At 41.9% G+C, this 26,196-nt stretch overlaps 1 protein-coding gene across 3 annotated transcripts in view; it reads left to right on the top strand.

The window, feature by feature from the left end:
• Nucleotides 1–26,196, top strand: part of aff2 (AF4/FMR2 family, member 2) — a 601,714-nt gene that overhangs the window by 350,203 nt on the left and 225,315 nt on the right. For all 3 annotated transcript variants that reach the window (XM_060927383.1, XM_060927382.1, XM_060927380.1), the window contains 3 exons: nt 4,725–4,811; nt 13,820–13,856; nt 14,034–14,088. In XM_060927383.1, coding sequence (XP_060783366.1) covers nt 4,725–4,811; nt 13,820–13,856; nt 14,034–14,088 — 179 coding nt within the window. The remainder of the gene's footprint in view (nt 1–4,724; nt 4,812–13,819; nt 13,857–14,033; nt 14,089–26,196) is intronic.

Genomic DNA, 26,196 nt, shown 5'->3' with positions numbered 1-26,196 from the left:
GAATTTCATGAGGGTGTAGGTTCTTCTGAAATCAACTCCTCTCACAATTTGTGGAGGAATTGAACCAAACTTGGTAAAAGGCTTTGTTATATGACAGTTACACGCAGATTGAAATTTTGTTTAATTTGGGCAGATTTTCCCAGAGTTATGCCCTCGATTATTAACAAACTTGTACTTTGGCAATTTCATCAAGATGTGCTTGCTTTCTGAAATCAACTTCCCTCACCATTTTTATTATCCTCCACTGGCCAAAAGGCCCAAAGGGGGATTATATCATTGCGATGTCCGTCCGTCCATCCCAGGAAGGGTACTCACCTTCTGAAATCAACTTCTCTCACAATTTTTGTAGGAATTTCACAAAACTTGGCAGGATTCTTTGTTATATGTCGGTAATATGCATATTGCAATTTCGTTCAATTCAGTCGCATTTTACCAGAGTTATGGCCTAGTTGCCAGCGGGGGATATTGTGATCTCAGAGCACTCTTCTTAATTCATTACTGAGTGACATATTGTGCTTTTTTTTTTTTTACTGTTTAGATTTGCATTTCATGCTACGGAACGTCCATGAGATAAGTCTGTTCTTGTTATTACCTGGGTTCTCTCTCTTGAAGTTAATGAGACAAAAAAAAGCTACAAAAAATCTTCACCACATCAATGTTCATGCAGTGTTCTGTCATACATGTCCCTTTGGATGAGCTGTAATATAGAACCAATAATAATGTATTAGAACGAGCGTGTTTAAACAGGATAAACCTATCACTTATGTCACAGCTGCAATTACTGTCTGAGCTGTGCAGTTATACCAAATTAAAACATAATGTTATGCTATAAATAAATAATGATAAAAAGGGCATGGTTAGCACTGTCGCCTCACAGCAAGAAGGTCCTGGGTTCAAGCCCAGTGGATGACAGGGGCCTTTCTATGTGGAGTTTGCATGTTCTCCCCGTGTCTGTGTGGGTTTCCTCCAGGTGTTCTGGTTTCCTCCACAGTCCAAAGACATGCAGGTTCAGTTAATTGGTAGCTCTAAATTGGCCGTAGGTGTGAATGTGAGTGTGAATGGTTGTTTGTCTCTATGTGTCAGCCCTGCGATGATTTAGCGACTTGTCCAGGGTGTATCCCGCCTCTCAGCCATAGTCAGCTGGGATAGGCTCCAGCTTGCCCGCGACCCTGCACAGGATAAGCAGTTATGAATAATGGATGGATGATAAAAAGGTACCTAAGTACATATTTTAAGACTTAAGACCTTCACTGACCCCTAATATGTCAATAAAGAGGTCCATAAACGTCTTACTTTCACTATTACAACCCTTTCTGATGTAAGAAAATGGAAATAAAATTAACTTATTTCATGAGAAATGCATGTTAAAAGTTAATAACACTAGAAGGAGACACGGTAGAGTGCATACCTCCGTCAAGCCATAGGTTATCACTGTTAAAATCAAATCACTTGAAGACTGGATAATACTAAAGCTGTCCACCAAATTTCATCCAAATCCATTCACTACTTTTTGAGTTACATTGGAAACAAACAGACGGCTGTGAAAATATAACCTCGTCTCACAAAGTTGGCAGGTGAAGGTTGGACTAAGTGGGTTATGCCCTAACCCTGACACTTAACCTTGATAAAGCTTCACATGCATTGATTTGTGTGAATTGTTCCAAATTTGTGTAAAAGTACATGGGAATAAAATAAAATGACATAACTTTATATTGCAATTCGGTAAATCTCCAGTCGTTTACCACCACATGAGGACTTGAAATCTTTGTGCACAAAAACAGATTTTTTTGGATCCAAAGAAAGTCTTGCTGTCTGAAAGAAGTGAGATTAAACACTGCATGCATGCGTTTGGCTTCGAGGACCACGCTCTGCCGCACTTAATCTGATTCATTTACAAATGAAAGCTTCGCCAATAAAAAAACAAACAAAAAAAGGCTAGACCCCCACTGCAGCTCAGACGAATGAAATTGTGTGGGTTTTTTTTCTTTTTTTTCCTCGAATACACTACTGTTAGTCCAAAATACTCTGGTGTAACCTGGGATATTCCTAAGCTTATGACTTCTTTAGGTAAAAATGACGTACGAGCAGAAAGAACAGCGTAGCTACGAGCAGATAAGAGGTGCTATTCACTGTTGTTTGTATCACCAATGGAATCCAACATCATTTTAATATGAGCTTTTTCATGTTTATGTTCTCGTCACAGTATTTTCCAGACTCTAAGAAATTCTCTCTCTGCTACATACTACAAATTATACAGTGAAGTACTGGTAAAAGCCAGCCAGCCAGCCATCCATCCATCCATCCATCCATCCATCATCTGTAGCCGCTTATCCTGTCCTACAGGGTTGCAGGCAAGCTGGAGCCTATCCCAGCTGACTACGGGCGAAAGGCGGGGTACACCCTGGACAAGTCGCCAGGTCATCACAGGGCTGACACATAGACACAGACAACCATTCACACTCACACCTACAGTCAATTTAGAGCCACCAATTAGCCTAACCTGCATGTCTTTGGAGGAAACCCATGTGAAGAGCGTGCAAACTCCACACAGAAAGGCCCTCACCGGCCTCTGGACTCAAACCCAGGACCTTCTTGCTGTGAGGCAACAGTGCTAACCACTACACCACCATGCCGCCAGTAAAAAACAAATTACTGTATATTTTTCCTCTTCAATGTAATAGTAATATACACATGTTAGCGCTTTTACAGTAGACAAGCTACTTCTGGAGTTACGGTAGCATTAAAAATATTATTGTCTGACAAACAAATTGAAATTATAAATTACAAGTATCAGGTCTACAACTAGGGAAGTAGCACAAAATTATGACACTATTAGGAAAGAAAAATAAAATTAGACTATTCTACACACCTGATGTTTGAGATCCTGTAAAAACTCAAAAAATATATATATATATATATCATCTCATTATCTCTAGCTGCTTTATCCTGTTCTACAGGGTTGCAGGCAAGCTGCAGCCTATCCCAGCTGACTACGGGTGAAAGGCGGGGTACACCCTGGACAAGTCGCCAGGTCATCACAGGGCTGACACATAGACACAGACAACCATTCACACTCACATTCACACCTACGGTCAATTTAGAGTCACCAGTTAACCTAACCTGCATGTCTTTGGACTGTGGGGGAAACCGGAGCACCCGGAGGAAACCCACGCGGACACGGGGAGAACATGCAAACTCCACACAGAAAGGCCCTCACCGGCCACGGGGCTTGAACCCGGACCTTCTTGCTGTGAGGCGACAGCGCTAACCACTACACCACCGTGCCGCCATATATATATATATATATATATATAAGTCAGTGGGAAGTCATGGTTGGAGAAGCAGCTTTTGGACCAAAAGGTTGCTGGTTCAATTCCCCAGACCAGCAGGAATGACTGAAGTGCACTTCAGGAAGGCATCTAACCCCAGACTGCTCTGGATATGTTTTATATCGCTCTGGATAAGATCTGTAATGTTGTCGAAGGTTTGTAAGATTTACAAAGCTCCGTCCCCAGGGTCTGTGAGGGCCTATTGAGTAGATTGTCTACAAAATGACTAACAAGAAGTGGAAGTTGTGTTGTCCAAACACAAACAAGCATTCTGGGCAGGAAGTCAGTTTTCCAAATGGGTGTTTTTTCACCCACTTAATACACTTGTGTTGAGAACATGACTTCAATTGTTGTTGGGTTTTTTTTTTGTTTTGTTTGTTTTTTAATCTTGCCGAACATTTTCCAGGTTACTTGTACATCAGTATATTTAAAAAAAAAAAAACATTGCATGTTCAAGTGTTGGTCATCTTTATGATCAGAAAACTTTCATCAAACTTTAACCTTACATAACAATGGCGACAAACGGACTTGCAAAGTTTATAGCTCTGTGAGGACCAGTGATAGAAATATATGTTTTGTGGGGACATTTGTCTGGTCCCCGTAAAGGAAACTGTGTTGTTTGTTTGAATTAAGGTTCGTGTTGGACCTGGACTAAGAGTAGGCATAGTATTAATTAGCTCCATTAATAATTATATCAACAGAAGGTCCTCATAAGGATGGTAAGACAAACCTGTGTGTGAGCACGCTTGGTTGAGGGATAAGAGAGGAAAATGTGTGCTTGAAATGCTTAACGTTAGCTCAAACACAATCAGTTGGACCTGTGGGCAGCTACCCACACCTGCAACCCCACCACACACACACACACACACACACACACACACAGAAAACGATATGCACATTGACTCAGATAAGACTAATTCCGCAGACACACAAATACAGAAGCACGCAAGCTGTTCTCTACTCTCTGTAGTCTGCTTTATGACAAGTTACTCTATCAAACCAGACCTGGACACACACACATACACACACACACACACACACACACACACAGACGCATGCATGTGTGCACATAGAATCTGGAATCAATCAAAAAAGGCCACATGAAAGACAATCTTTGAGAGCGAGAAACATGCAGTGTACAATTACACAGAAGCTTAAGGAGCTGATTACACGCAATGCTTTTTCATCTCACGCATGAATATGGATGAATTTCTATTTGCTTATGCACAGCAGTAATTACAGGATTCTTCTGCCTCCATCTCTGTAGGTATTTCATGCTGATGTTGATATTTAAGACATGCAAACAGTGTGTGTGTGTGTGTTTGTGTGTGTGTGTGTGTGTGTGTGTGTGTGTAATTAAGAAAGTTAACCTGTGTGAATATTGTTGCCTTGCAGGAAATGACCCATTCCTGGCCTCCTCCCCTCACTGCCATACACACACCGGGCAAAGCAGAACAGACGAAGTTTCCCATTCCTAACAAGGTGACACATTTCTACACACACACCCACACGCACATGTTTTTAAATACTACTGAGGACCAAATGTCCCCCTTGTGGGGACATTTGGGTCCTCAGTAGTATTTAAAAACATGTGCGTGTGGGTGGTGTGTGTAGAAATTTCGATCCTTGTGGGGAATTCGGATGGTCAAGGAAACTTCGTCTGTTCTGCTAATTGCCCGATGTGTGTATGGCATGAGGGAGAGGTCCAAGGAATGGTGTCAGAGTTGCCTGCAAGGCAACTAATATTCTACGACAAGGTTAACGGTCCTCACAAGGATAGTGAGACAAACACACACACACACCTGCATTTTTATGTAAAATATTAATGCTATCTCCACCCCTGCACTTTTTAGCATTCTTTACATATGCTAAATATATATATTTTTTTCACAATAGACTTTTAAATGTATATTTTTAAGTTGTACTATATGCTGTTTAAACCTTTATTTTAGAAGGACTGGTGTAAATCTTGGGGAATGATAACTTATGATAGCTTAACTTTTACGCAGCAGTAAATATGTAGTTTACTACAGAAACACATACACTAAAATTTATATATATATATACTCACACAGTGGTGCTTGAAAGTTGAAAGTCTGTGACCCCTTTAGAATTTTCTATATTTCTGCATAAATATGACCTAAAACATCATCAGATTTTCACACAAGTCCTAAAAGTAGATAAAGAGAACCCCAGTTAAACAAATGAGACAAAAATATTATACTTGGTCATTTATTTATTGAGGAAAATGATCCAATATTACATATCTGTGGGTGGCAAAAGTATGTGAACCTTTGCTTTCAGTATCTGGTGTGACCCCCTTGTGCAGCAATAACTGCGATTAAACGTTTGCAGTAACTGTTGATCAGTTCTGCACACCGGCTTGGAGGAATTTTAGCCCATTCCTCCGTACAGAACAGCTTCAACTCTTGGATGTTGATGGGTGTCCTCACATGAACTGCTCGCTTCAGGTCCTTCCACAACATTTCGATTGGATTAAGGTCAGGACTTTGACTTGGCCATTCCAAAACATTCACTTTACTCTTCTTTAACCATTCTTTGGTAGAACGACTTGTGTGCTTAGGGTCGTTGTCTTGCTGCATGACCCACCTTCTCTTGAGATTCAGTTCATGGACAGATGTCCTGACAATTTCCTTTAGAATTCACTGCTATAAGTCAGAATTCCTTGTTCCATCAATGATGGCAAGCCGTCCTGGCCCAGATGCAGCAAAACAGGCCCAAACCATGATACTACCACCACCATGTTTCACAGATGGGATAAGGTTCTTATGCTGGAATGCAGTGTTTTCCTTTCTCCAAACATAACGCTTCTCATTTCAACCAAAAAGTTCTATTTTGGTTTCATCCATCCACAAAACATTTTTCCAGTAGCCTTCTGATTTGTCTACGTGATCTTTAGCAAACTGCAGACGAGCAGCAATGTTCTTTTTGGAGAGCAGTGGCTTTCTCCTTGCAACCCTGCCATGCACACCATTGTTGTTCAATGTTCTCCTGATGGTGGACTCATGAACATTAACATTAGCCAATGTGAGAGAGGCCTTCAGTTGCTTAGAAGTTACCCTGGGGTGCTTTGTGACCTCGCCGACTATTACACGCCTTGCTCTTGGTCGAGCTTTGTTGGTCAACCACTCCTGGGGAGGGTAACAATGGTCTTGAATTTCCTCCATTTGTACACAATCTGTCTGACTGTGGATTGGTGGAGTCTAAATTCCTTTAGAGATGGTTTTGTAACCTTTTCCAGCCTGATGAGCATCAACAACACTTTTTCTGAGGACCTCAGAAATCTCCTTAGTTCGTGCCATGATACACTTCCACAAACATGTCTTGTGAAGATCAGACTTTGATAGATCCCTGTTCTTTAAATAAAACAGGGCACCCACTCACACCTGATTGTCATCCCATTGATTGAAAACACCTGACTCTAACTTCACCTTCAAATTAACTGCTAATCCTAGAGGTTCACATACTTTTGCCACTCACAGATATGTAATATTGGATCATTTTCCTCAATAAATAAATGACCAAGTATAATATTTTTGTCTCATTTGTTTAACTGGGTTCTCTTGATCTACTTTTAGGACTTGTGTGAAAATCTGATGATGTCATATTTATGCAGAAATATAGAAAATTCTAAAGGGTTCACAAACTTTCAAGCACCACTGTATACTGTATATTATGAAGTTTATCATCGAGTGGTGAATATATTCACGAGTGAGCGAAGCGAACAAGTGAAAATATTTTCAACACGAGAAGATAAACTTCATATCTTCATGGCACTGTGTAATGTTCTTTATATTATGTGGACACATTCACAAAGAAATGCAAGCCAATCAGAATAATTTAAATTTTGAACCGGTTCGCCATTTTGACAACGTACGTCAAGTCAGCGGGAAAACACTGGGAGTGACGTCATCAGAGTGAAATATCAGGAATTATTACACATACAGGAATAAAAACATGTTCTATTCCCTACTAGCGGGCTTAATTCATTTGGTTCGATAGCATGCAATATTGTTAGCATATCGCTTATCCTACATGTATTACGTCACTCTAGTCAATGGAGAATGAGTGCTGAATATGGTTTACGATATTGCATGGTTGTCAAGACAACATGATGTCACATGTCAGAGACGTAAAACTTCCGCGCTGGCGAGCAACTTGGACAGTTTGTAAACAAACATGGCCGCCAGGTTCGCTTTGTTAAATACGGAAGATTTTGAGAGAATTTTGAAAGAGAAAAACACATTGAACACCCGAAAGGAATGTGCATGTACAATAATAATAATATTGGCTGGCTTTTTTCTTCGACTCGTTCAGTATCATGCAATATATCTGATATACCACTCAACGCGGGGTGGCACGGTGGTGTAGTGGTTAGCGCTGTTGCCTCACAGCAAGAAGGTCCTGGGTTCGAGCCCCGGGGCCAGCGAGGGCCTTTCTGTGCGGAGTTTGCATGTTCTCCCCGTGTCCGCGTGGGTTTCCTCCGGGTGCTCCGGTTTCCCCCACAGTCCAAAGACATGCAGGTTAGGTTAACTGGTGACTCTAAATTGAGCGTAGGTGTGATTGTGAGTGTGAATGGTTGTCTGTGTCTATGTGTCAGCCCTGTGATGACCTGGCGACTTGTCCAGGGTGTACCCCGCCTTTCACCCGTAGTCAGCTGGGATAGGCTCCAGCTTGCCTGCGACCCTGTAGAAGGATAAAGCGGCTAGAGATAATGAGATGAGATGAGACCACTCAACGCCAACCAATATTATTTAAATATTACATAGACGCGAGTGTTTTACTGGGAAGTACACCACTTGTATTTTTCATACAACCTACATCCAGGACATGGAGAACCAAAACCGTGACATAAATCTCTATATGTCTGTTGTGAATAAATTGATGAATTGTTTTGATAAATTTAGGTACTCTGTGAACGTGTCTATATTCTATACAGCGTGTGTATACTCGTTCACTTCATTCACTCGTCAATATGTTGACCACTCGAAGATAAACTTCATATCTTTGCGCAACCTCTGTTGATGTCACAGTTTTGGTTCTCCATGTCCCAGATGTAGCACGGATATATATATATATTTATTTATTTACCACATTTAATATCGCGCTCTTTTCTTACATCGAGCACATTCAGAAACGCTTAACACTAAAATGCCTGTAGAAAGACGGGATTAAACAAAAACCAGAATACCTAGTAAAATCATAACGTATAAATCATAGTATATAATTAACATGAAAACCTGACTAGACTATATTCAGAGTTTTAAGAGAACGCTATATATGTGCATATTTGTGTGCGTGTGTGTAAATTATAGATTTACTGCTGCTGCATAAAAGAGCCTTGTATTTATATTCAGTTATACAATTACAGCAATATTTTGGAATGTCTGAGGAACTAGTTAGCTGCTTAGTTAGTTCCAGCCGAAACTACGATCAGAGCTGCTGTTCCAGAAAATTAATCAACAACTTCTAAACAAATAGATTCAGACATTCACAAACGATGGTTAAGCATTAAATTGTTAATGATACGTGAAACGGTTAATGTTTTAATCAGTGCTTCAGAAAGATGTTTCAAGGAAGTGAAATTCACTTCATAATATTACTTTAAAAATGTGAAAATTTGTTCAAAAAAGTTGAATAGTAATAAAAAAACGAGATTTTATACTAATAGTTTAATAAGAAGTACTGTATTAGATTGATTGATTGGCTTGTAGTGAAGATATTTTGAGCTGAGAAGATATTAGCGTTTAGGGGTGGCATGGTGGTGGAGTGGTTAGCACTGTCGCCTCATAGCAAGAAGGTTCTGGGTTCGAGCCCCGTGGCTGACGAGGGCCTTTCTGTGTGGAGTTTGTATGTTCTCGCCGTGTCTGCGTGGGTTTCCTCCGGGTGCTCCGGTTTCCCCGACAGTCCAAAGACATGCAGGTTAGGCTAATTGGTGGCTCTAAATTGACTGTGAGTGTGAATGGTTGTGTGTCTCTATGGTGGGGTTTACATTAGACCGTATCAGCGGATCATCAGATTAACGTTTTTAAAACGATTAGCGTGCACACAGCAACACCAATACACGATTCGCGTGCACACAGCAACACCAATACACGGATACGCTCGGCTCCGCAGGCATCCTGCGCTCCAAATCACTCCGCCCTGAACAGCGAGTGCCCTCTGGAGGGTGCGCACTCCGGCCCTGCACAGCTCACAGAGCGCGCGAGTGAAGCGCACGAGCAGTGATTCGGGACTGAGCCGCTGTGTGTGTGATCCCAGCGCATATCACTTACCACTTGCAAGTGGAAGGATGGCAAGCCTAAAGACAATCATAACTACACAATGGGCAGTATTTGCAGTATTTTCATACTTTTATACTCTTTAATGAAAGGTGATACAAGGCGGAAGTCCGCGCCGTTTTTCAGCAGTCACGTCACATGACCAACGCCAGCGAATCAGGAAGGTGGATGTCACAGTGACGTTGTCCAATGACGACGCCAGCTAGAGCTCAGCACAGTGTATCCGTGTATTCTCAATGTTTACACAGCACCGGACCAGACACGATCTGGATTGAATACGTGGACCCTGGCGGATTCCCGTTTCCCGGCGTTTCCAGGCGTTTTAATGTAAATGGACAGTGCATCCGCGAAGAAAACGAGACAGATACGGTCTAATGTAAACTTGGCCTATGTGTCAGCCCTGCGATGATCTGGCGACTTGTCCAGGGTGCACCCCGCCTCTCGCCCATAGTCAGCTGGGATAGGCTCCAGCTTGCCCGCGACCCTGCACAGGATATGCGGTTATGGATAATTAATGTTTGCCGTGTACACATCTCGTCTATCAGTGAGACAGTTTGTTTCTTAAACCGTTCATAGAAGCAGGCTTTCATGAAAGATACATCCAAAACTACCCTCACATTTGTCCAAAATAATGCACCCCAAAGGCCAGCTGCCGTCCAACTTGGACAGCTTATAAATGCTGCCCAACAATGCTGCCTCTCTAGGTGGCGTCTCTACAGTTGGAACGAAATGAAAATCTTCTACTTTCTGAGCTGTCCAGCATAAACGTTCATAAAACATTTTTAAGACAGTTCACTTCCCTCACTCAGGAAGTGTTCGAGAACCGTTTGATTAAGTTTTTATTCCATTCCAACCCTTGGCTGTTGTCCTACCTACCACCTGGTAGTACCACCTACCGGTACTTTGCCCTCTGATGTCATCCGACAAGCATCCAGAGATGGCGTCAGGGGCCTGGGGGCCAAAGAGGCGTCACTGAGATGATTTGACAGAAGTATTGGCTGAGGCACTGTGGTTTGGAAAGGCTTTTACACTGAGAAGAGGTTTTGGCTTTGCTTCACGTCGACATCATCACTGAGTTAAATCTCTTGCCGCGTGCATCATTCCTGATTGGAATAGAGCCAGTCTTCGTGGTGCATTTGTGCTCTGTTCACTGTGAGGCAATGAACGTCTCATTGACCTATATCTATATTTTAAATATGAATAAACCATATGGGAACCGACTTTTTTTTTCTTTTTCCATGCCTCCTTATAGGAAGTGGAAGTGGAAGTGTAAATAAAAAATGCCAGTAATACACATGCATTTTGTTTTGTTCTTACTAAGCAAAGATATAACGTTAAAGGTTTACCTCAAAGACTTCAAGATAATCTCTGAAATATAATGAACAATTAATCCACGACCTGAGCGCCAAGTCGGCTGTTAGCCATGTACGACGAGATTGAGTGGAATAACTGTTTTATTCTATCCACATTCACTGGATTTTGAGAAACGGAGCATTTTTATTTGTATTATTTTTATTTTTTGCAAATTTGATCAATAAAACCTTTACACAAAACGTCCAACAAATTAATTTCCGCTCAGACGGACTTCTTAAAAACATATCAGTGGCTGCACGAATTGACTTTAGTGTTGTTTTTTTTGTACAAAGTGCCATCTTACTGTCGTGCCGAGGTATAGAATAGCTTTAGACGTTTATTTAATTCTATCTTGGACATTTCAGTGAGTAAACAAACCATTGAAATGACAGGAGCAATTTGTGAAAAAATGCTATAATAATATCTCATCTCATCTCATTATCTCTAGCCGCTTTATCCTGTTCTACAGGGTCGCAGGCAAGCTGGAGCCTATCCCAGCTGACTACGGGCGAAAGGCGGGGTACACCCTGGACAAGTCGCCAGGTCATCACAGGGCTGACACATAGACACAGACAACCATTCACACTCACATTCACGGTCAATTTAGAGTCACCAGTTAACCTAACCTGCATGTCTTTGGACTGTGGGGGAAACCGGAGCACCCGGAGGAAACCCACGCGGACACGGGGAGAACATGCAAACGCCGCACAGAAAGGCCCTCGCCGGCCACGGGGCTCGAACCCGGACCTTCTTGCTGTGAGGTGACAGCGCTAACCACTACACCACCGTGCCGCCCGCTATAATAATAATTCTTGAAAAATAAAAAAGATACGTTCTTACCAATACATCAAATACTTTCATTCCATATTTCGTTGCTTTTTTTTTTTGTATTTTTTGGGGATTTGTTTTGGAGGAGAGTTTTATTTCGTCCTCGGTTGGTTCAGCAACACGCTCCGCCATTTTGTTTTTCTCTACTCACAGTATCTCATCTCATCTCATTATCTCTAGCCGCTTTATCCTTCTACAGGGTCGCAGGCAAGCTGGAGCCTATCCCAGCTGACTACGGGCGAAAGGCGGGGTACACCCTGGACAAGTCGCCAGGTCAATACAGGGCTGACACATAGACACAGACAACCATTCACACTCACATTCACACTCACGGTCAATTTAGAGTCACCAGTTAACCTAACCTGCATGTCTTTGGACTGTGGGGGAAACCGGAGCACCCGGAGAAAACCCACGCGGACACGGGGAGAACATGCAAACTCTGCACAGAAAGGCCCTCGCCGGCCACGGGGCTCGAACCCGGACCTTCTTGCTGTGAGGCAACAGCGCTAACCACTACACCACCGTGCCGCCCTACTCACAGTATATGAGCTGATATCCTAGTAGTAGAGTAGCCAATCAGAGCACACGATTGCTCATATCCAGTGAATGCGGATAGAATAATTAAAGTTATTTCCAGTACAACACCACTGACTTCTTAAATCTGATTGGTCAGAAGTGTTGTATTTTTTACAGGTTTTTATTAATGCATTTGTGGTAATATATTACCGTTTCTATAGAAACAACTATTTCACAGGAAATGATATAGTGGACGCGCCATGTAATCTGAGTAAGTTTAGTCATAAATTGATTAAAATGTGCTGTTATTTACAAAGAAAATATGCCATCGCTGATATGCTGAGGTTTCCTGTAAGGAGAAACAAACAAACAAACAAACAAAAAATGTTTTCCTCCACAGGAAAGTCTTCAGGATGTTGTACTTTGCGCTTTCCTTGTCACAAACGGCATTTTTGTCTTATTGTGTTCAGTAGTTCAATAGAACGCGAAGGAATCACTGCTTATAGCTGATATAATGTAACAGGATATATAAATGTTTTGCAAGCAATCAACAACATTCATGCAACTATAAATGGATAAAAACTACGACATGGAAAAAAAAATTGGAATTATCGGCAAATTGCTGTTGTGTAAGAGGAATGAAACACTTCAGCACGAGAAAATAATCAACTTAGTGGTAGTAAAAGCATCATGCTGCCCCGTGGTTGATTATTTTCCAAGAACAGCGTGCGCCAAAGTGTTTTATTCCTTCCTTATTTGAACGCATGTTGCGTAACAAATGCTTTAGTATTGCTTGGACCCAAGCTAAACATATGGGATCGTCATTATATTATTGGTTTGATATGCGTGTTTCGGATTAATTAACCGTTCTTAGACAGATTTTATGTTTAAATAAAAATCATTTACCTGTGAGAAATATCTCTGTGCTTTCGCAATGATAATCCGGTATGAAATAATGGGGCTATTGTGCTGCAAAGTGTCACAATTGTCCCTGTGTCCATGCCTTCAGGATGTCATCTACTATATATATATATATATATATATATATATATATATATATATATATATATATATATATGTATGTGTGTCTGTGTGTGTGTGTGTTCTCAAGTTCCACTCAAATCCCATGATGCTTCATTGCCAGTGCTCCAGCCCCTGTTATTTGCCTTGTAACAGGACATGGTCTGATTGGCGTGAGTTAACCGAGGTGACATGGCTAATAATAAAGCTCACTCTATAACTCCTGGTTTAACGGTGCTGCCTACGAGCGTAGTCATCTCTCCAGTGCTCTCTCTCGCCAGTGTGTGATTTGTGCAATGCTTCTAATTGTGTTAGTGTAAAATCAATTCAAGCAATCAGTACGAATTGTGATGATCCGCAGCACCGCACGTCCAGGTGTGTGAAACGTCAAGACGGTGGTGGTAACTTTGCTTTGGACAGTAAGCTCATAATCTCTCTCTCTCTCTCTCTCTCTCTCTCTCTCTCTCTCAGGACCCCCAACACGTTACGCCAGCATACAATGGACAAAGTGAGTCGAAACCTCCATCCATATCATATATATAAATGCGATCAGTCATGTCACAAAACAAATGCTAATTGCTCAGAAATGAAAAGGCCAACGCCGTGCCCCATGCTAGGCAGCCGCTCTTGGCTAGGGCTTAATCAAAAACCAGCTTTAACGTCTCTGTGTGCTTTCTTTTGGCAGAGCGCTGCAACGTTCCTGGTAACAAGCCCTCAACCAAGCCGGTGCCACAGAAGTCGTGAGTATTCGTTCGATTAATTATATGAGAAAAGTGCCACGGGGAGATGGAGAGACGGGGAAAACAGCGTGCGTGTGTGCGTGTGTGTGTGTGCACTTTGTTCTTGTGCAAAACAAGTCTGCATGCTCACCTCCCAGCGAAAAAGAAAGAGATAAATAAACAATGCTGTTGGCACTGCTTCACTTTAACTCCTGTGTTGACGACGCTGTGATAGACAGCTGTGCTGTTCCTCTCGTTTAGCTTTCACCAGCACTGACATGGTATAAAGTGCCATAAAGGTTGTAATAAGCGCTTCATAACACTCTGTTTTGTCCTGTGTATACATTTATGTGTATATGTGTGTGTGTATATACAGTGCCAGTCAAACAATTGGACACACCCACTCATTCATTCATAGGTTTTTCTGTATTTTGTACAACCCCGATTCCAAAAAAGTTGGGACAAAGTACAAATTGTAAATAAAAACGGAATGCAATAATTTACAAATCTCAAAAACTGATATTGTATTCACAATAGAACATAGACAACATATCAGATGTCGAAAGTGAGACATTTTGAAATTTCATGACAGCAACACATCTCAAAAAAGTTGGGACAGGGGCAATAAGAGGCTGGAAAAGTTAAAGGTACAAAAAGGAACAGCTGGAGGACCAAACTGCAACTCATTAGGTCAATTGGCAATAGGTCATTAACATGACTGGGTATAAAAAGAGCATCTTGGAGTGGCAGCGGCTCTCAGAAGTAAAGATGGGAAGAGGATCACCAATCCCCCTAATTCTGCGCCGACAAATAGTGGAGCAATATCAGAAAGGAGTTCGACAGTGTAAAATTGCAAAGAGTTTGAACATATCATCATCTACAGTGCATATCATCATCAAAAGATTCAAAGAATCTGGAAGAATCTCTGTGCGTAAGGGTCAAGGCCGGAAAACCATACTGGGTGCCCGTGATCTTCGGGCCCTTAGACGGCACTGCATCACATACAGGCATGCTTCTGTATTGGAAATCACAAAATGGGCTCAGGAATATTTCCAGAGAACATTATCTGTGAACACAATTCACCGTGCCATCCGCCGTTGCCAGCTAAAACTCTATAGTTCAAAGAAGAAGCCGTATCTAAACATGATCCAGAAGCGCAGACGTCTTCTCTGGGCCAAGGCTCATTTAAAATGGACTGTGGCAAAGTGGAAAACTGTTCTGTGGTCAGACGAATCAAAATTTGAAGTTCTTTATGGAAATCAGGGACGCCGTGTCATTCGGACTAAAGAGGAGAAGGACGACCCAAGTTGTTATCAGCGCTCAGTTCAGAAGCCTGCATCTCTGATGGTATGGGGTTGCATTAGTGCGTGTGGCATGGGCAGCTTACACATCTGGAAAGACACCATCAATGCTGAAAGGTATATCCAGGTTCTAGAGCAACATATGCTCCCATCCAGACGACGTCTCTTTCAGGGAAGACCTTGCATTTTCCAACATGACAATGCCAAACCACATACTGCATCAATTACAGCATCATGGCTGCGTAGAAGAAGGGTCCGGGTACTGAACTGGCCAGCCTGCAGTCCAGATCTTTCACCCATAGAAAACATTTGGCGCATCATAAAACGGAAGATACGACAAAAAAGACCTAAGACAGTTGAGCAACTAGAATCCTACATTAGACAAGAATGGGTTAACATTCCTATCCCTAAACTTGAGCAACTTGTCTCCTCAGTCCCCAGACGTTTACAGACTGTTGTAAAGAGAAAAGGGGATGTCTCACAGTGGGAAACATGGCCTTGTCCCAACTTTTTTGAGATGTGTTGTTGTCATGAAATTTAAAATCACCTAATTTTTCTCTTTAAATGATACATTTTCTCAGTTTAAACATTTGATATGTCATCTATGTTCTATTCTGAATAAAAGATGGAATTTTGAAACTTCCACATCATTGCATTCCGTTTTTATTTACAATTTGTACTTTGTTCCAACTTTTTTGGAATCGGGGTTGTATTTTCTACATTGTAGAACAATACTGAAGACATCAAAACTATTAAATAACATCTGGAACATATCTGGAATTGTGTGGTAAACAAAAAAATATATCTCTATATATGTTTCGTATTTTAGATTGTTCAAAGTATCCAGCGTTTATCTTGATTTACGTTTTCTATACTGTTAGCATTGTCTTAATGAGCTTCATGAGGGAGTCACCTGGAATGCTTTTCAATTAACAGGCATGCCTCGTCAAACGTTAATTAGTGGACGAGTTTCTTGCCTTCTTAATGCACCTGAGATCAAACAGTAAATAGTAAGTAACAAAAATACAACTAACAAAACCCGATTCGACACCACAACTGGAGTAATCTATACGGTATTATGTCAAGAACCGCCCAACTAAGTAAGACTAAGAGAAACGACATCCGTCATTACTTCAAGACATGAAGTGACTTCTAATTCATAAAAATAAAGAAAAATCTTTGAATATTAAAAAGTCTGTACACATTTTTGACTGGTACTGTATTTCAACCAAAACTTGAATTTGCTTTCAAATGATTTTGCATCATTGGTGAATTATAAAGTGACGGCTTTAACCAGCAAGGTTTGCGTCGTATCTTACATCAGACTCTTATAAGCCAACAGATACTCATATTGGAATTATATTACGGTATATGGACACAACGGGTTTACTGGGAAATACGCTACTTGTACTTTTCATACGAGCTACATCTGGGACAAAGAGAACCAAAACCGTGACATACCGTAAATCTGTTTATTTTTTTCGTGGTCCGGTTTCCATCAAATCCTGCGCTCTGATTGACTGGCGAGCGGGTCCGTATCCTACGGTACAAACCCCAGTTACGGACCTCTGGCAACTCGCTCGTTCACAATAACAACCAACATAGTAGCTTTTTTTTAAATAAGATTTATTTATAAGATTATCAAAAATGGCGGCACGATGGTGTAGTGGTTAGCGCTGTCGCCTCACAGCAAGAAGGTCTGGGTTCGAGCCCCGTGGCCGGTGAGGGCCTTTCTGTGTAGAGTTTGCATGTTCTCCCCGTGTCCGCGTGGGTTTCCTCCGGGTGCTCCGGTTTCCCCCCCAGTCCAAAGACATGCAGATTAGGCTAATTGGTGGCTCCAAATTGACCGTAGGTGTGAATGTGAGTGTGAATGGTTGTCTGTGTCTATGTGTCAGCCCTGTGATGACCTGGCGACTTGTCCAGGGTGTACCCCGCCTTTCGCCCGTAGTCAGCTGGGATAGGCTCCAGCTTGCCTGCGACCCTGTAGAACAGGATAAAGCAGCTAGAGATAATGAGATGAGATTATCAAAAATCTTATAAATTTTTCCCAGCATTTCTCAGGAGAATAGCATTAATTTTACAGCATGGATAGTGATAACAACAGTGTTCACAGTGAAAGCGAGTTTTACTACCCTGAGGAAGACAAAATAAAATAAAACATTCAGGAGAAAGCTAAAAACCTCTAACTTGCTAACGCCGAGCAAAAACATGGCTGAATCCTGAATAACTCAATTTTGTATAAATAGGGGACTACATAGGCGGCAAAATGCAGTTTTTTTCCTGCCATGGAAGTGCACTTGTATACCGAGGAGGAAGCAATTTGCATTACAGTCGTGAATGAGGATTCAAAATGCTGGCTCGGCTCGGTTTTCCCTTTCGGGCGCTCTCGTTTTCTGTTAGAATTTGGTAAAGAAAAAATTAAATATATTATTTACCAGCTTAAGGTCGGTCCATATGGTGAAATACAGTGACCTCGGCCTTGAATACTGACCTCGGCCCAGAGGGCCTCAGTCAGTACTTTCAAGACCTCGGTCACGGTATTTCACGATACAGACCTCCCAGCTGGTAAATAACATATATGTATGTCACTTGTGGGTGGCACGGTGGTCTAATGGTTAGTGCTGTCACCTCACAGCAAGAAGGTCCGGGTTTGAGCCCCGTGGCCGGCGAGGGCCTTTCTGTGTGGAGTTTGCATGTTCTCCCCGTGTCCGCGTGGGTTTCCTCCGGGTGCTCCGGTTTCCCCGACAGTCCACAGACATGCAGGTTAGGTTAACTGGTGACTCTAAATTGACCGTAGGTGTGAATGTGAGTGTGAGTGTTTGTTTGTGTCTATGTGTCGGCCCTGTGATGATCTGGCGACTTGTCCAGGGTGTACCCCGCCTCTCACTCATAGTCAGCTGGGATAGGCTCCAGCTTGCCTGCGACCCTGTAGAACAGGATAAAGTGGCTAGAGATAATGGATGGATGGATGGATGGATGGATGGATGGAGGTTTGTGAATGTGTCTATATAATAAATCGAAAATCACATGCTGGCTTGAAGATATAAAGTTTATCTTCTCGTGCTGAAAAACTCACATTTTTCATATGAAATACATCACTGAGTGATCTGAGTGACACATTTAAATAATATTGGCTGGTGTTGAGTGGTATATCAGATATATTCCATTCAGCTAGCATGATATTGAATGAGACAAAGACGAGTAGCTGAATGGAATATATCTGATAGACCATGAAAAAAAGCCAGCCAATATTATTATTATTATACATACACACTCTCTTCATATCAGCATTCTTTAAGGCCAACACGAGCTTGCCCACGACTTGGTGCTGTTAGCACGACAGTCCAGTTGCCTTCTAGCCAGCATAGTGTTAGCGCAGGCTAATGCTAGCGCAATCAAGCCAAATATTATTATTATTTTCCCTGTGTAATTTACTTAGTTACTTTTAAAATCAACATCGACAACTACACACAACGGAGCTACCTGGCAGCCAAAATTCTCTCAAAACCTTCCACTTTTAACAAAGCACACCTCACAGCCATGTTTGTTTACAAACAGTGACTCGCTAGCGTGGAAGTTTTACATCTCTGACGTGTCTTTTCCAGTTTTTCGATGTCCGTTGATATGTTTTTCAGCATGTGTATAACCTAATTCTGAATACTTTCCCTTTGTCAATATTAATGTAAATTAAGCTGCAGATTTTGAATACAGCCCTGCCTTCTTAAGTTGCAACATGCTGAGCACAACTATCATAGTATAGTTGATCATTAAATTCAATAAGAGCTGGGGGGGGGGTCTTTCAAATATTCAAATAATAATGAGCCAGCAGTACTGCTTATATGCTCATATACAGCCATATAATGGGAGTGTCTATGATGCATGTAATATATTGAATGTGTAATTAACATATGTAAGCTTTGTTAAGCACCTTAACATAAAGATGCACTTTGGAAGAATTCCAAAAGTGTTTCAGAAGATTGCTAACATGCATAACACCAGTGTTGTAGTCGAGTCACTAAACCTCAAGTCCGAATCCAGTCTCGAGTCCCAAGTGTTCAAGTCCGAGTCAAGTCCAAGTCATTAAAAAAAATTCTGAGTCGAGTCCACTGTTGATCCAAGTCGAGTCTGAGAACAAGACTCCAACCGCACCATTTGACGGTGGCGGTTTCAGCGCCATTAACATTAGTTTGTTCCTGAACATGATGTATGAGCAGGTGAATGTGCATTCTCTTTGTCAGGGAGTGTGAAGTATTCTGTCAGAGACAGTTGGGAGACGGATGTAAGTGCAGAAGGTGTGTTTATTAATCCAAGTGAAGACGGTAAACAATCCAGAATGGCAGGCAAAATCGTAAAATGGTGAAACAGGCAATAGGTCGAGCGAGGCACAAACAGGCTGTCGTAGACTCGGCAGAATCAAAGACGAGAAACAGGAAATCAGGGATCAGGAACCCAAACAAGGAAATAAGGCTCGGTAATGTGTCAGCAATGCAACTCAATACTTCGCAAAGCAAGTGTGTTTTCACAGTTTTTATATAGGTGCACTGATTGCGACTTAACCCTGTGCAGGTGTGAGTCATTTACGGCGCACGCGCGAGAGTCTGCTTGGTGCATGCGCTGTCCCGAGTGCACCCGAGAGTCTATCTGATGCACACGCCAAGGCGCTCAGGTGTGACACTCTTACACAAAATTAGTACAAAAATGAATGTAGATATAAATATCTTATGCCAAGTTATTATGGCGTGTTACAAAAAACGAAGAAAAAATCCGAGTCCTCGTCTCCAATTTACGAGTCCAAATGCAGTTAATGCACGAGTCCGAGTCCAAGTCCGAGTCATCAGTGCTCAAGTCCAAGTCAAGTCACGAGCCCTTAAAATCAGGGCACCAGTCGGACTCGAGTACTACAAGCCTGCATAATAGCACATTCCACTCTTCTCTCATAAAAGTGCTTACAGTGAAAGGTTTCTATAGTAAGGAAAAAGAAACACCAACAATGTAAATTTATCATGAAGGAAATATTAACGTGCTATTGAAGAGAAAAAAATACAATGGTGTTTGAAAGTTTGTGAACCGTTTAGAATTTTCTATATTTCTGCATAAATATGACCTAAAACATCATCAGATTTTCACACAAGTCCTAAAAGTAGATAAAGAGAACCCAGTTAAACAAATGAGACAAAAATATTATACTTGGTCATTTATTTATTGAGGAAAATGATCCAATATTACATATCTGTGAGTGGCAAAAGTATGTGAAACTCTAGGATTAGCAGTTAATTTGAAGGGGAAATTAGCGTCAGGTGTTTTCAATCAATGGGATGACAATCAGGTGTGAGTGGGCACCCTGTTTTATTTAAAGAACAGGGATCTATCAAAGTCTGATCTTCACAACACATGTTTGTGGAATGTATCATGGCATGAGCAAAGGAGATTTCGGAGGACCTCAGAAAAAGCGTTGTTGATGCTCATCAGGCTGGAAAAGGTTACAAAACCATCTCTAAAGCGTTTGGACTCCACCAATCCACAGTCAGACAGATTGTGTACAAATGGAGGAAATTCAAGACCATTGTTACCCTCCCCAGGAGTGGTCGACCAACAAAGATCACTCCAAGAGCAAGGCGTGTAATAGTCGGCGAGGTAACAAAGGACCCCAGGGTAACTTCTAAGCAACTGAAGGCCTCTCTCACATTGGCTAATGTTAATGTTCATGAGTCCACCATCAGGAGAACACTGAACAACAATGGTGTGCATGGCAGGATTGCAAGGAGAAAGCCACTGCTCTCCAAAAAGAACATTGTTGCTCGTCTGCAGTTTGCTAAAGATCAAGCCAGAAGGCTATTGGAAAAATGTTTTGTGGACGGATGAGGCCAAAATAGAACTTTTTGGTTTAAATAAGAAGCATTATGTTTGGAGAAAGGAAAACACTGCATTCCAGCATAAGAACCTTATCCCATCTGTGAAACATGGTGGTGGTAGTATCATGGTTTGGGCCTGTTTTGCTGCATCTGGGCCAGGACGGCTTGCCATCATTGATGGAACAATGAATTCTGAATTATACCAGTGAATTCTAAAGGAAAATGTCAGGACATCTGTCCATGAACTGAATCTCAAGAGAAGGTGGGTCATGCAGCAAGACAACGACCCTAAGCACACAAGTCGTTCTACCAAAGAATGGTTCAAGAAGAATAAAGTGAATGTTTTGGAATGGCCAAGTCAAAGTCCTGACCTTAACCCAATCGAAATGTTGTGGAAGGACCTGAAGCGAGCAGTTCATGTGAGGAAACCCACCAACATCCCAGAGTTGAAGCTGTTCTGTAAGGAGGAATGGGCTAAAATTCCTCCAAGCCGGTGTGCAGGACTGATCAACAGTTACCGGAAACGTTTAGTTGCAGATATGTAATATTGGATCATTTTCCTCAATAAATAAAAATTTTAGGACTTGTGTGAAAATCTGATGATGTTTTAGGTCATATTTATGCAGAAATATAGAAAATTCTAAAGGGTTCACAAACTTTCAAGCACCACTGTACATCCTTTCGTCACAGTTGCCTTTCCATTTTAGAGTCTCAGTATTTCTTGGTCTTGTCCTGTTTCTGTGAAACTGTTAATGACAGAAAAAAAGTGTTCCATCCATGCACTTTTCCTAAGTAAGTTTGAGCATGTTGGAGGAAACCTGGAGCAAAATAATAAGTCGCAGATTTTACATGTAATTCGACGTGCCACGTGAACATCTGCGTACGAAAACGCAGCCGAGTGAGTGTGAGCTGCAGTCTGACTGGCTAAGCAGAAGTGACAGATCCAGATAAATCGAATCAGAGCTTAATGTGTCTATCAGCTTGGTAAAAGAGATGTTTTCTCATGAAGGCACGAGGGTTAAAGGATCAGGACCGGCAACAATAAAGAAGAACGGCGCATTGTTAGCTGCTGAAGCAAGCTGAAAAGAGCTGGTTATCTGCTGATCTGACCACAGACTGAGAACCACACGTCTTTATTCAAAGGCTAAAAGGGGTTTTTCATCAACATCTGTTTGATTCCCTTCAGCCACTCGCTTTCTTTTTTGCTCACTGAAGTCAAGATGACTCGGCTTCTGTTCCCCTCAATTGCTCACCAGTTATTCGACGGAAGTCTTAAATGATTTAACCAGTCAAAATATTTATTACGAGACCGCCCCGGGGCCGAGAACGTTTCCGACAGTGCGAGCTTTGTCTGAACACCCTGACTATAGTTCGAGGTGTGACTCTTTGTTTCCTGCCAGGGGTATTAATCCTAGATGAACATCACAGGCAGAAATCAGTGCGACACAACAGCACTTAATAATCAGAACTACAAATTTAAAATGTGACTCGAGATAAAATACTGCCATAATAGAAGATTACAGGTGGCACGGTGGTGTAGTGGTTAGCGCTGTCGGCTCACAGCAAGAAGGTCCGGGTTCGAGCCCCGTGGCCAGCGAGGGCCTTTCTGTGTGGAGTTTGCATGTTCTCCCCGTGTCCACATGGGTTTCCTCCGGGTGCTCCGGTTTCCCCCACAGTCCAAAGACATGCAGGTTAGGTTAACTGGTGACTCTAAATTGACCGTAGGTGTGAATGTGAGTGTGAATGGTTGTCTGTGTCTCTGTGTCAGCCCTGTGATGACATGGCGACTTGTCCAGGGTGTACCCCGCCTTTCGCCCGTAGTCAGCTGGGATAGGCTCTAGCTTGCCTGCGACCCTGTAGAACAGGATAAAGCGGCTAGAGATAATGAGATGAGATGAGACGTACACTTGTGAAATTCCTCTCTGCATTTAAGCCATCTGAAGCAGTGAACACACATATGCGAGCAATGAGCACATACACATACCCAGAGCAGTGGGCAGCCATGCTACTGTACAGCGCCTAGGGAGCAATTGGGGGTTAGGTGCCTCGCTCAAGGGCGTTTCAGCCCAAGGCCGCCCCATGTTAACCTAACCGCATGTCTTTGGACTGTGGGGGAAACCGGAGCACCCGGAGGAAACCCACGCAGACACGGCGAGAACATGCCAAATCCGCACAGAAAGGCCCTCGTCAGCCACTGGGCTCGAACCCAGAACCTTCTTGCTGTGAGGCGACAGTGCTAACCACTATACCACCGTGCCATTTAGTTTAAACACTGTAACATTGTATGCAATGTGTTTGGTAACTAATAATAATAATTACCTCACCCGCTATGGAGTAAGCGGGGCGAGGTATTATTTTCGGTTGGGTTTCTTTGTTTTTTTGTTAACAATATTACAGAAAATCGTCTGGATCAATCTTCATGAAACTTTCAGGGTAGATGGGCATTGGTCTCAAATAGAACCTCCAACATTTTGAGTGTCATCCGGTCAAAGCCACCAAAAAGGTCAAAATCATTTTTGTTGTGGCTACTGCCTCATATAGAGGCGCTAGCTAGTAGGTCATTGTACTGTAAGAATGTAAGAGCGTAACGATCGCGCACTGCACATGCGCATACTGTACGTGTTCCGATTAAAATGGCCGGTGAGTGTATAAGATTCGGTTCACCATTCGAAATAAACGGACTAGACTAAAGAAATCGCTTTCAGACATGTTTATGCTTATTACAGAGGGAAAGTGTGTTCCACTGAGCTCTAGCGCCGGGCCATTTCCAAGAAATAAGAGCTTGGGTCATGGCGACAGTGTGTGTATGTCAGCCTCGGTTCGGAGGTTTTAGTTTCGAAAACTGTAAGAGGTAAGAGTAGAATAATATAAAGTACTGACACTTGGTATATTTTACTTCATTTTTGCATTACACTTCATTTTTGTGGCTACTGCCTCATAGAGTAAATATATATGCTATATTTACTGTATGGACATGGGATCAGAAAGCTATTTTATTTATAAGCAGTAGCCACATGGACCCATAGGGTACCTATTTTTTTTTTTCACAATGTCTTCCTTCATATTCATCATAAGTGTTCCCGGGCGAGGTTTGTTTTGCTTGGCAACACTCATTTATATATTATTTTTATTTTTGCAGATTTATTTTTCTTTTGTTTGGATATGTAACACCGTTCATGCATTTAAAATGCAGCTCAAAGTATATGTGAAGTAACAACTGAGAAATAAAAAAAAAAAGTCGTCAAAAATAAAAGAGCAACACAGATTAAAAAAAGGAACAAGTAGTAACAGTGACAGAAAGACGAAAATGATGATATATAAAATATAAAAGCTTAGAATAAAAGCCTGTAAAATTAGAATTAAAGTACAGTTGTTAAAATAAAAGTAACCTGCAAAATATTTTTATTTATTTATTTATTAACAATAGATGGAGTCTGATGATTAGCTCGTCCGGCTGCAGGCCAGACCGGTGGAGCTTATGCGATCACATGTTTTCCGTCATCCGTCAGTCATCGTCGTCTGTCCGCAATTTATAAAAATCGCTACTTCTACAGGATTGATTGGATTTCAGTCAAACTCACATACAGTGTTCCCCAAGTGGCTGTGCATAAAAGTTGTCAAGATGGTGGCGCTACCGGTCATATTTATGATTTTTTTTGGGCGTCTTGGCCGGTATGAGCTACAGTCTCATTGAGGCGTTTTTTTTTTTTTTTAATAGGTAACAAGATGGGCGGCACGGTGGTGTAGTGGTTAGCGCTGTCGCCTCACAGCAAGAAGGTCCTGGGTTCGAGCCCCGTGTCCGGCGAGGGCCTTTCTGTGCGGAGTTTGCATGTTCTCCCCATGTCCGCGTGGGTTTCCTCCGGGTGCTCCGGTTTCCCCCACAGTCCAAAGACATGCAGGTTAGGTTAACTGGTGACTCTAAATTGACCGTAGGTGTGAATGTGAGTGTGAATGGTTGTCTGTGTCTATGTGTCAGCCCTGTGATGACCTGGTGACTTGTCCAGGGTGTACCCCGCCTTTCGCCCGTAGTCAGCTGGGATAGGCTCCAGCTTGCCTGCGACCCTGTAGAAGGATAAAGCGGCTAGAGATAATGAGATGAGATGAGGTAACAAGATCCAGATCTTTGTTGCATCAAAACAAAAGGCTGCTTCATCACTTCACCGCTCTTTTTATGTGTTGAATATGGAGTTCAGTAGCACCAGATAATCTTAAGATACAGTTTGGACCACCGTTCAGACATTCAGAGATGTAGGAATTGAAGTTGCTGCACCATTAAGAGATTTAAAAACGAGTAATTGATTTTTTTTTTTGTCAATTCTAAGAGAAACTTTTTTTTTTAAATTACAACACATTCTCAAACGATTCAGGTTATTTGTAGCTTCTAAAATGATTAAACACACTTGTTACACACACACACACGCACCACGGGAAATGTTCTGTCATGTCTTTCCAAGAGGTTATCTCATCTAGGCATGGTTACAGATCCCGTTACAGATCATGGGATGATGATGACGATGATGACGCAGACATCCAGTGTGATAATAATATATAAACAAGTGTTGCCAGGCAAAACAAACCTCACCCGGTCGCCCTTATGATGAATATGAAAGAAGATATTGTGAAAAAAATGCAACAAAGATCTGGATCATGTTGCCTATTAAAAAAAAAAAGAAAAAGGTTCTCTTATCTAAGCATGGTTACAGATCATGGGATGATGATGACGACTATGTGCAGACACACTGGATGTCTGCACGTAGTCATCATCATCGTCATCATCATCCCATGGTCTGTCACACTGGATGTCTGCGCATAGTCGTCATCGTCATCATCATCATCCCATGATCTGTAACCATGCCTAGATGAGATGACCTCTTGGAAAGACATGGCAGAACATTTCCCGTCACTCTATTAGTGTTGCCTCTCACAAGTCCCTCATCCTTCAGCTGAGTCATTTCCCTCCAAGCATCTCACAGACA

The sequence above is a fragment of the Neoarius graeffei genome, chromosome 8, assembly GCF_027579695.1.
Source record: "Neoarius graeffei isolate fNeoGra1 chromosome 8, fNeoGra1.pri, whole genome shotgun sequence".
Lineage (NCBI taxonomy): Eukaryota > Metazoa > Chordata > Actinopteri > Siluriformes > Ariidae > Neoarius > Neoarius graeffei.
The sequence above is the reverse complement of the archived record's forward strand: the minus strand, read 5'-3'. Positions and strand labels throughout refer to the sequence as shown.